General features: G+C 41.9%; 1 protein-coding gene across 4 annotated transcripts in view; it reads left to right on the forward strand.

Moving 5' to 3' along the window:
* The window catches only part of LAMA1 (laminin subunit alpha 1), a 187,567-nt gene that overhangs the window by 73,597 nt on the left and 101,968 nt on the right, over positions 1-12,002 (forward strand). For all 4 annotated transcript variants that reach the window (XR_010137560.1, XM_054537666.2, XM_024236118.3 and 1 more), the window contains exons 7-14: positions 242-359; positions 1,676-1,854; positions 2,827-2,932; positions 4,874-5,034; positions 6,155-6,295; positions 7,355-7,528; positions 9,024-9,125; positions 10,437-10,648. Coding sequence is in view for 3 of the 4 variants with exons in the window: in XM_054537666.2 (XP_054393641.2) it covers positions 242-359; positions 1,676-1,854; positions 2,827-2,932; positions 4,874-5,034; positions 6,155-6,295; positions 7,355-7,528; positions 9,024-9,125; positions 10,437-10,648 (1,193 nt within the window). In the remaining variant the exon portion in view is untranslated. The remainder of the gene's footprint in view (positions 1-241; positions 360-1,675; positions 1,855-2,826; positions 2,933-4,873; positions 5,035-6,154; positions 6,296-7,354; positions 7,529-9,023; positions 9,126-10,436; positions 10,649-12,002) is intronic.

Raw genomic sequence — 12,002 nt, forward strand, 5'->3', positions numbered from 1 at the left:
GTTTTTATTAGCTAAGTCGTATTCTGATTTTGCTTTATTCCTCTTCACTTCTGTTTGTAACCAGGTTATTTGTATATATTGGCATCTAAGAACTAAATGCCAGTTTGCTTTGATGATAATCATATATCCTCTGTTGTGAGGTTCTTGCCACATATTTGACAGATAGGTTCTTTTTGTCACGAAATTAAGAAAAATAAGCAGATACATTTTCTGATCCAGTTTTGGCTTCCTTATTGTGTAGAAACTGCAGTGTCAATGTGAGCATAATACTTGCGGGGAGAGCTGTAACAGGTGCTGTCCTGGGTACCATCAGCAGCCCTGGAGGCCGGGAACCGTGTCCTCCGGCAATACCTGTGAAGGTCAGTATACTTAGAATCTGAAGGTCAGTACAGTTTTCCTCTTAATACATCCAAGTTTATGGTGTCTTAACAACTTTTACAGTTAGCAAGTAACTTGTTTTCTTAGAAATTTAAGTAGTTTCCAAAGCTGCAGATTATCTTAAAATTTTAACTATTGTGGCCTAAATGTATCTTTATGGGTTTGCTGTTTTATCTACAAGTCCCCCTTCCCATATAGTCTATTATTCTGTATTAATTTTACTTTTGTTTTTGTTTTTTTACCATGGGATATGCCAGGTTGTATATTCTGTATTGATTTGGATTTAAGTTTTAAATAAGCAATATATTCACAAGATTCCTATATCTAACAATATGTAAAAGTATGTAGTTAAAAGCATGACTTCCGCTTCATCTCCCTCCTTCGCACTTTTTATTGTTTTCTAGTATGTCCTTCCTAAAATTGTTATGCATATAAAGCATACGTTAACATACCCCTCCAGCCAATACAGTTCTTACTGTATTGTAAGAAGACAATGTACTATGCATGCCATTGTACACATCGCTTTTTTTCTTTTTTTCTGAGACGGAGTCTCACTCTGTCACCTAGGCTGGAGTGCAGTAGCACGATCTCAGCTCACTGCAACTTCTGCCTCTCAGGTTCATGCTTCATGCCATTCTCCTGCCTCAGCCTCCTGAGTAGCTGGGACTACAGGTGCCCACCACCACACCCGGCTAATTTTTTTGTATTTTTGGTAGAGATGGGGTTTCGCCGTGTTAGCCAGGATGGTCTCCATCTCCTGACCTTGTGATCCTCCCGCCTCGGCCTCCCAAAGTGCTTGGATTACAGTCGTGTGCCATGGCGCCCGGCCCACATCGCTTTTTATATTTAACAATGTATTGTGAAATTCTTTCCATATTAGCAATTAGAAATGCTGTTTTTAAAAACAGTTGCACAGAATTTCGTTATACAAATGTAGTATAATTTATTAAACAACCACCTATTGATGGTTATTTTGATGGTTGTTAGTCTGTTGTCCACACAAACAATGGTGCAGTGATTAACCCTGTATGTGTCCTTCTCAAGTGGGCAAGTACTTCTGCAAAATACAATCCCAGGAGATGGTTTGCTGGGTCAAATGGGTATGCGCATTTATTATTTTGATATTAATAGCTCTTCCCAATTGTCCTCGATAATATTGCCCATATCTTATTAAAATTACTTATTCTAGGATTTTAATTTAATCTAAAATCATAGAACTTACTTAGGGGGGTTAAGAGTTTTCTTTGTATAAGGCATGCTATGTAAATTAACTGAGATGTTAAAAATATTCTCCTAGCATGTAATTGTCACAATAAAGCCAAAGACTGTTACTATGATGAAAGTGTTGCAAAGCAGAAGAAAAGTTTGAATACTGCTGGACAGTTCAGAGGAGGAGGGGTTTGCATAAATTGCTTGCAGAACACCATGGGAATCAACTGTGAAACCTGTATTGATGGATATTATAGACCACACAAAGTAAGAGTATTTCTTTGCCATTGCTGATCTTCATCATCTTCCCCAGGTGGAAAAGAGACTTTGTCAAGTCTTAACCTCTGTATTGGAGACTTTTGTAATATTTCATTTATATCCTTGTTATGCCAGTAGTGTTTTTATATATATATTTCCTACTCTATCCTGCTTTCTTGCTCAAAATAAGATGTCAGTCATTGTTATTTAACTTGAATTCAGGGGTCCATTCGCTATGTAATCCTGGGTCATAATACTAACTACAGATGTGAAAGTTCAGCTATAACTAAAGCAGCTGTCTCTTGCCTGTAGGAGATGTTCAGCCAATCTTTTTTTTAATTTTTATTTTTTGAGACGGAGTCTCGCTCTGTCGTCAGGCTGGAGTGCAGTGGCGCGATCTCAGCTCACTGCAACCTCTGCCTCCCGGGTTCAAGCGATTCTCCTGCCTCAGCCTCCCGAGTAGCTGGGATTACAGGCACGTGCCACCACACCCAGCTAATTTTTGTATTTTTAGTAGAGACAGGGTTTCAGCATGTCGGCCAGGATGGTCTCAATCTCTTGACCTTGTGATCCGCCTGCCTTGGCCTCCCAAAGTGCTGGGATTACAAATGTGAGCCACCGCGCCCGGCCGTGTTCAGCCAATTTTTAATTGACTTGATATGTAGTTCTTACATGGGTCCTTGTGGTGGCCTGGTTATACGTGGCTCTGAGAGACAGCAGAGCGAGGAGGGCTGGATAGCAGGGATAATAGAAAAAGATGGCACTTCGCTAATGGTACTAACTACTGCCACCATCAAAAAGATGTTTGGGCTTCCTGGCTTGAGATCACCTTATCTTCCTCAAACCTAACCCCCACCCCCATGCACAAAATCATCGTAATAGTCCCATCTTGAGTAAAAAGCCAATACCTTCTTATTTATACTATTGCCAACATTGCTGTTATTTCTAGTAAGAGAATCCAGAGCAACCTCTGCCTTTCAGGTGTCTCCTTATGAGGATGAGCCTTGCCGCCCCTGTAACTGTGACCCTGTGGGGTCCCTCAGTTCTGTCTGTATTAAGGATGACCTCCATTCTGACTTACACAATGGTAAGTACTTGATTCACTTTTGTGCTTGTAGTTGATTTTGTGTGTGTGTGGAAGATTTGTACATACTGGACCTATTACCATTATATAGCCAGTTGGTAACATGATTATTGATTCTTTCGTTCACCAAGTATGTATCAAGCACCTACTATGTGTCAGGCAGTTTTTGAGGACCTGGGAATGTGTACTTAACAAGGTAGTCAAAGTCCTTGCTCACAAAAACACTGAACAAACAAGTACATGGGTAATATAATGCCAGGTCGAGAGGTAGTGTCATGGACATAAAGCAAAATTAGGACTCATGAATGGAAGGAGATGGGGTAATGAGGTGACAATGTTGGGGTGATGAAATGACATTTGAGCAGATAATTGAGCATTTGATGAAGAAGAAATAAGGCTCATTTTAAAGCCATGTGTGGAACACAGTAAATAGCCATTGCTCTGCTTAGCTTTTAGAAGACATTCGGAGGGCTTTTGCATACATCATCTCACAGAGCAAGCAAGTCCTCCCGTTAACTTGGTAAATGTCAGAGTTCTTTCTTTCCGTTTCAAAAACTGGCAAATTGACTTGCAAATACCAGAGTCTCCTGAATAGGTTGCGTCTGCTCAAAGACTCTTGTGACCCCATCAAGTTCTCAGCCACTGGCAGTTAAAATGGATATCAACCAGTAGGGATGGATAGGCCCCCCAGGAATGGGGAGGGTAAATTACCCAACTGAATTGATTCTTACGTGCAACTGGTGAGGGGATGATGATGATGATAATAATGAAGATGATGATGGTGATAGTGGTGGTGACATTTACCCTCAATTGAGTTCATTTAAAAAAATATCATTTAACCTTTTCAACCATAGCAGATAGAAATTACTTAACCCACTTTACAAGCAAGGAAACTGTAGCTCAGAGCAGTTAAGAAACGTGGCCGAGATGACACAGCCCGAAGGTTTCAAAGCTGACATTAAAAGCAAAGATAGTGCTTGCTGCTCTCTGCCACTTGCCTCTGTGCTTTTTTTTTTTACAAAACAGTTTTATAATTTACAACGATACAGTTTTCCCGTTTGAAGTCTATAATTCATTGTTTTGGTGTATTGGTGCAACCATCACTACAATCTGAGTGCCGAACATTTTCATCATCCCATAAAGAAGCCCCTTACAAACTAGCTGTCACTTCTTACTTTCCTCCAGCCCCTTCTCCCGGCCCCTGGCAATCATTAATTAGCTTCTTCTTTGCAGATTTACCTATTCTGAACATTACATAGAAATGGAACCATATATGTTGGTTTTTTGGTGACTGGCTTCTTTCATTTAGTATAATGTTTTCAAGGTCATCCGTGCTGTAGCATGTATCAGTATTTCATCCCTTTTTATTACCAAATAATATTTCATGGTATGGACATACCATGTTTTATATGTCCATTCATCAGTTGATGAACATTTGAATTGTTTCTACTTTGGGGCTATTACAAATAATGCTACTAGGGACTTTTGTGGGTGTATGTTTTCATTTTATTGGGTGTTTACTTAGGAGTGCAATTGCTGGATCTTATGGTAACTCTATGTTTAACATTTTGAAGAAGTGTCAAAGGGTTTTCCAAAGTCACTCTACCATTTTATATTCCCAGCTCCCTCCACGGGTTTCATCTCTGTTTTCTTTCTTTAAACAAGGAATTGGCAAACTATGGCCCATGGGCCAAATCCAGCACACTGTCTGTTCTTATGAATAAAGTTTTATTGGAACGGAGATATAGCCATTTGCCTGTGTATTCTCTATGGCTGTGTTCGAACAATAATGGCTGAGCTGAGCAGCTGCAAATGAGACTCTGAGGCCAAAAAGCCTAAAATAGACACCCTCTGACCCTTTACAGAAAACGTTTGCCAACTCCTGCTTTAAACCTCTTTTGCCTTCATGTTGGGTCATTGCCATTGCCATTGTTGTCTTTCTAGGGAAGTGGCCGGGTCAGTGCCCATGTAAGGAAGGCTATGCAGGAGAAAAATGTGATCGCTGCCAACTTGGCTATAAGGATTACCCGACCTGTGTCTCCTGTGGGTGCAACCCAGCGGGTAGTGCCAGTGATGAGCCCTGCACAGGGCCCTGTGTTTGTAAGGTAAGTGGGGAGGTCAGAGACATCCCTGAGCTTCCTTTGAGCTTCTCTGGAAAAGGAGTGTTTTCCATTGGCTCCAATGATCAGTTCTTGAGCAAAGTGGTAAGGTTTTAGCAGAACTCCCCTTGCCCCTTCTCTCCGAACCACACCGAGTTGGCTGTATTATATATGCTTGGACTTACATGGGCATCTGGCTTGCTTTTTTTTTACCTCTGGTAATGGTCATGTATTCCAGAGGCATTTCTGTGACTTCTTAGAGGACACCAAACACTGCATACCTTTATATTCCCACCTCCCTCTGTGGGCCTTATCTCTGTTTTCTTTCTTTAAACCAGGACTTGGTAAACTATGGCTCGTGGGCCAAATCTGACACACTGCCTGTTTTGTGAATAAAGTTTTATTGGAACAGAGCTGTATCCATTTGCTTATGTATTTTCTATGATTATGTTCAACCAATAAAGGCTGAGTTGAGTAGTTGCAAAAGAGATGCTATTGACCCCTAGCTTAATTCTATGGTATTCTTTTCCAGCTTTGTATTCGGAAGAGAACCAGATTAACATTAAATTTCTGAGAACACCAGTTAAACGCAGATATGCTACTTTGAGTTTCTCTTAAAAAGGAGTTGAATAGTCATAAGAAATGCATTAATGTGGTGAAGGGTTTTATTTGGCCTTACAATATTAATAACAATTTCTTCATAATTCATAGGACATTCCATTGTACCTATGTGCTTATTCCCACCTGTGCAGTCTTAGGCACATGTTATATACTACTGGAAATAATCTTGAGCATTTATGAATAAGAGAAAATTCTATAGCTCTCTTCAGATTTTGAAATGCTGGAAAGATCAGTAAAAAATGAAAGATTTAAAACAAAACAAAACAATTTAAATGGAATGACCAAGTTCTGAGATCTCCAGCCTTGTTCTTGAGTACAAAATCAAATTATATATAATTCAAAATCTCTATTCTGGAAATATTGACTTTATGAGGCCTCACCTTTACTTTGGACATTTATTCACCTGTCTCTGTGGGTCACCGAACACCTATCTTGTTAATGTCATTTTATTCTCTCTGGACAGACACATTGTTTTCAAAAGCTAATCTTTTACCCTAACTTACAGGAAAACGTTGAGGGGAAGGCCTGTGATCGCTGCAAGCCAGGATTCTATAACTTGAAGGAAAAAAACCCCCGGGGCTGCTCCGAGTGCTTCTGCTTTGGCGTTTCTGATGTCTGCAGCAGCCTCTCTTGGCCTGTTGGTCAGGTGGGAGGCGCCATCTGCGAGGCGGGATTTAACGAGCAGGTCGTATTGCACAAGCTTGGCACGAGCTGTGTGAGGAGGAAATGAGGATGACTTCCCCTGTGACACCACTCTCATCCCTATGCAATGATACTGACGTGGGTCAAAGGCAGCCGTCTGCCTCTCAAGTTTCTTTGTAGGTCATTTGCTTACTCCCACACACATTTCTCTATAGAAAAAACAGGATGATGTGGCACTAGAGAACACGTCTTGTTTCAATTTCTTCTGTGGGGAAATGGATTGGGTGGGGAGGTCGGTCTCCCTCCGCCCGCCCCTGCTGCTCTCAGGCCTGGGAGCCCAGCGGGCCTTGGGGCCTTGGGGATTTTCCAGCTCAAAGAGGCTAAGGAGTAGGAGGCCCTCCAGTGGCAAGGGTGGGAACAGCGGCACATGGTGCAGGGTTTATGAATGCAGGCCAAGTTGTTTCTGGAACGGGGAGTTCTGGGGTGATGGGCTCAACAGGGGTGTCCAGTGGTGGCTAGGAGAGGTGGAGATGGTGTGATGGCTGCAGGCAAGGGAGGAGCTGCTCGGTAGAGACTTACCCAGCAGTGACTGCTGTGGCCACCACGCTGGGAGGAGCACCATCACCTCTATGTCGGTGACACGTTGGGAGTATAAGATCTAGAGGTTATCTTTGTACATTTTTCAGCATTTGGGTAAAAAGCAGGGGGCAACGAAGAAGAGGGAGTCAGAGTTAGCAAGAGACATTTTACTGAATGCATTTATGATGTTCTTTGTTGTTTTAAATCTAAAATCTATACCCATAGCCTTTATGGTTTTGCTCATTTATTTGCTTATACTGGATCTGGATTTGGGGTAGTGAGACTTGTTCTCAGGTCCTCCTGGTCCTTTACAAATGGAAGGGTCAAGGGTCACGAGGTTCAGCAGCCACAGGTGTTATGTTAATGCCGTCCCTAGAGAAGCTTTCTGGCCCATTTCTTCATTGTGAAAATATTACTGCTGCAGTGGGTGAAATCTAAGGTAAGTTCTATTTCATACTTCAAAATTCTTGAATTTGTTTTTAAGGTAAACGATATGTCCGGGTGGCTGGTCACCGACTTGATCAGTCCCAGGAAGATCCTGTCTCAGCAAGATGCACTAGGCAGGCGCCATCAGGTCAGCATCAACAACACTGCGGTCATGCAGAGGCTGGCTCTCAAGTACTACTGGGCGGCCCCCAAGGCCTACCTTGGAAATAAGGTGCGTGTGACCCTGCAGGTAGCGATGTCTCAGATGAAGATCTCAGGGAACACTGAGAAAGAACTTGCGCTGCCTGCATTTTAGGTAGTCTCATAGGGCATCTGAGTGTCAGACAGCATTTCATAGCCTGTACTTGCATCTGATGATACAAAGAAGGTTTTCTAGCCTTGTTAGACTTTATGTTGTATTATTCAAATAAGAACTTCTGCTCTTCTGGTCTGGTTCCTGAGAAGTGTGTTTGGTAAAGTCTCATCCCCTTCTCTGAGATAAACTTTCTGGGTCCCTGGATCACTTGTTTATGAAGTGTTCATCACATTCCCGCTTTGTTTAGTTTGCCATAGGCTCAGCTTAGAGCCTCCATGGCTTAGTGGAGGGCCTGGCATACAAAAAACAACCCAGGGAAGGTTCCGGCAATGGGACTGCTGTGCTGCTCCCTCACTTTGAGTACCATGGCAGGCTGTGCTCATCTGAAGCTCACATTCAGGAACAGATGGAATACTTTCTGCTTTTGTTATATTTCAAGAAAATGCAAACTGGTGATTCTGCAATGTGGAGGTTGGTTTGTAGGCTTGGGCCTTCCTTGCAATGATGTGTTCCCATTCCCCCTCCCCAGTTATGCCGCATCTCTCCAGATTCTTATTGATATGAAAATTTATTCCCAAGAATGCATCTCAATTATTATAGCTCCCTGCTTACCTTCCCGGGGTTTTTTGTTTTGTTTTGTTTTAAAGTAATGGCATACAGGCATGCTAGTGTAGTCTTGTAGCTTGGTATGCTTCTATTTAATTTGATGATTATATTTTCATTTTAAAGCTTCTTTTGTATATTTTTAAGGAGTATTTATTTTTGAAAATTATTGTTTTTTTCATCAAATTATAATCCTAGAACATATGCTCTATTTATATGATTTTATCAACAGAGTTCAATGATTTTTTTTCTCTTGATATCACTTCTCCAATTTTATGGTGCAAAGTTGGGTTCTGAACAATATATTGCTGTCATACACCCATCAGAAAGAAAATCTTTATTTTATATTGAAGGACATCTCATCAGAAGAAACACCTTTAGTCCTTTCTCTAACTAGCAAATCAGACATGTTCTTTGGTGTCCTACGAGGAGGATGCTGAAATGAAAATGTGGAGATTGTAGACATGGGTCAAACTCTTCATCCCCTAAATTACTTAAGCGAAGTAAATATCTATTGTGTGATTAATAAAAGTTTGTAGTAATTTGCCTTGTGGTCTCTAACAAAGAGTACATTTTTCTTCTGTGCTTTCAAACAATGTCCTGCATGTTAGTGATATTGATTAACCAAAATGTTTATAAATATACTCCCCTTTCACTGCCTTTAATGTCAATTTCCTTGTCTGTCATGGTCAAGGGGATAGTTGTAGCCTAGTTGTTTGCAGATGGATCCCAGTGACCACTTCCTCTTACTTGATTGTTGCTGTGATTGTCTTCCCCTTTCGTGTTCATTCTCGCTTAAACATTTCAGCTGACTGCATTTGGTGGATTCCTGAAATACACGGTGTCTTACGATATTCCAGTAGAGACGGTAGACAGTAACCTCATGTCGCATGCTGACGTCATCATTAAGGTGATTGTTTTTGCTTTGATTCTGCTATAGAGCTTAGGGCTTAGTGGGCTGCTGGTTTATGACTGAAAGTGACTAGGTGAGGACATCCCAGCAAGGAGCTGGTGGCCAGGTGGCCATTCAACAGACCCTGGACTTGTGTGGGGACTACTGAGAAGGTGAGTGTGAGAATCTGTCTTTGAGCCCATTTCTGGGGTTGCCTCAGGACAGCAGCCACCACTCTTCTCTTCATCCCCAGGGTGTACCCATCTTTTCACATTTAAAAAGAAAGGGAGCTGGGCTTGGTGGCTCATGCTTATAATGTAAGTGCTTTGGGAGGCTGAGACAGGAGGATTGTTTGAGGCCAGGAGTTTGAGACCAGTCTGGGCAACAAAGTGAGACTCCGTCTCTCAAAAAATATTAGCCAGGCACCATGGCACATGCCTGTAATCCCAGGTACTCAGGAGGCTGAGGCAGGAGGATGGCTTGAGCCCAGGAGTTCAAAGTTATAGTGAGCTGTGATTGCACCACTGCGCTCCAACCTGGGTGACAGAGAGAGAGCCTATCTCTAAAAAAAAAAAAAAAAAAAAAAAAAAAATTAAGTAAAAAGAAGACAAATTTTTGCTCTGACCTTGAATCTTCTCTTTTAAGTCTCTTCTTCCCTGTGCCACTTTGCCTCTCAGATGAATGGATTAGGCAGTCCTTGGCAGTCTGAGGACAGTAGACGTGTTGCCATTCTTGTCCTCAGCCTCTGTCCCTATCCCCACATCCTCAGTCTCCATAAAAAGATCCAGCTCAGTCAGGAGGACTCCCCAAGTGGTAATGTCCCAGGGTCTGGGGCACGTTTGGGCAGAAACCGCTCCAGGTTCTTGTCTCTCATGTCCTTTCACCTGGAGCTATCTTCACCTCCATCTCCAGCCTGAACAATTGCAGACCGCACACGGTAAATCACTTTTGTTAACAGCAATTTGATGAAAAGCTGGAGCTATGTTTACATACTTTTTCTACTTCTGTACTTTAGTTAAAGATTAGAGGTGTCAGATGGGTTGCTTTGATAAAAGCTGTGGGCAACTGCATGACTTTCTTTCTTTTCCAAGATCCCAGCGAAGCACACAGCTTTTCAGTTTATTACCAGAACCCCTCTAAAAAGAATACAATGAAACACCTTTTCTCTGATAATTCTGGGCCAAGAGCTGTACTCACCATTACATGTTTGCCACAAGAAGTGAGGCACGAATGAAAAACCACCTTGCTGAATACAAAATTTGATTTTATTTTTTTATTTTATCTTTAAATTGAATGACAAATGTATTTTCTCTTGTTTTTAAATGTTAGGGAAACGGACTCACTTTAAGCACACAGGCTGAGGGTCTGTCATTGCAGCCTTATGAAGAGTACACAAATGTGGTTAGACTTGTGCCTGAAAACTTCCGAGATTTTCACAGCAAAATGCAGATTGATCGTGACCAGCTGATGACTGTCCTTGCCAATGTGACACATCTTTTGATCAGAGCCAACTACAATTCTGCAAAAATGGCTCTTTACAGGTATGTATTGAAAATGGAGGAAAAACTTATGGTGAAGGTACTTCAATTTTATGTTTATTCATTCATATATATTTAAAGCTCAACGTATTTTACATTCATTATATTAAGGACACAGCTAAAGGAACTGGCTGTCTTAAAAATTATTAAGTTTGAAAATGTAAGAACAGTTGTCCACATCAAGTGTATCCAGTAGAAGACAGACTTGACATTAGGATGAGAAACTTTCAAAGAGGGTTTCTGGGAAATGCACGATGAGTTAGCGATTATCTGGACCATGTTGCACCTGGTTCTCACCATCCTAATGTTAATGGTCTTAGCTTTTACTCAGTCCATTTAAGTGAACGTATCCATCATTGGTCATTTTGTTACTTTCAGGAGGACAATTTCTGGCAATGCCGTGCCAAGCATAAAAGTTGTATGCAGCTAGGCTGGGCATGGTGGCTCATGCCTGTAATCCCAGCACTTTGGGAGGCCGAGGCAGGTGGATCGCATGAGGTCAGGAGTTTGAGACCAGCCTGGCCAACATGGTGAAACCCCATCTCTACTAAAAATACAAAAAATTAGCCAGGCGTGGTGGCGCATGCCTGTAGTCCCAGCTATTCAGGAGGCTGAGGCATGAGAATCATTTGAACCCAGGAGGTGCACGTTGCAGTGAGCTGAGGTTAAGGCACTGCACTCCAGCTGGGGCAGCACAACGAGACTTTGTCTCAAAAAAAAAAAAAAGTTGTATGCATCTAACACAAACATAGCATGACACATTTAAGGGTAATCTTTCTATTTGTGATAATTGAATGGATTAATTTTTCTGAGGTGCTTCAACTCCAAATGGGCAACACCAGACCTTTCCCACAGTCATCTATGGGTAGCAGCACGACTTTGTACCAAACATTGAAGGCATTTCCAGGGAATAATGATGGCTCCCAGAGAATATATTGTTGTGAAAGACCTTTAGTTATTTACAAAAATCACATCACCCTTTTATTGGATTTAAATCCTTTTTTTTTTTTTTTGAGACAGAGTCTCCCTCTATCACCCAGGCTGGAGTGTAGTGGCGCGATCTCAGCTCACTGCAAGCTCTGCCTCCCAGGTTCAAGCGATTCTCCTGCCTCAGCCTCCCGAGTAGCTGGGACTACAGGCACATGCCACCACGCCCGGCTAATTTTGTATTTTTAATAATTTCACCATATTAACCAGGATGGTCTCCATCTCCTGACCTCGTGATCCGCCCACCTTGGCCTCCCAAAGTGCTGGGATTACAGGTGTGAGCCACCGCGCCCGGCTGGATTTAAATCTTTTAGGAGCCCATCTTCATTGAGATGTGAGATGTATTTGCGAGCGTGTGAGTCACATAACA

This window comes from Pongo abelii, chromosome 17 (assembly GCF_028885655.2).
Source record: "Pongo abelii isolate AG06213 chromosome 17, NHGRI_mPonAbe1-v2.0_pri, whole genome shotgun sequence".
In the NCBI taxonomy this organism is placed as follows: domain Eukaryota; kingdom Metazoa; phylum Chordata; class Mammalia; order Primates; family Hominidae; genus Pongo; species Pongo abelii.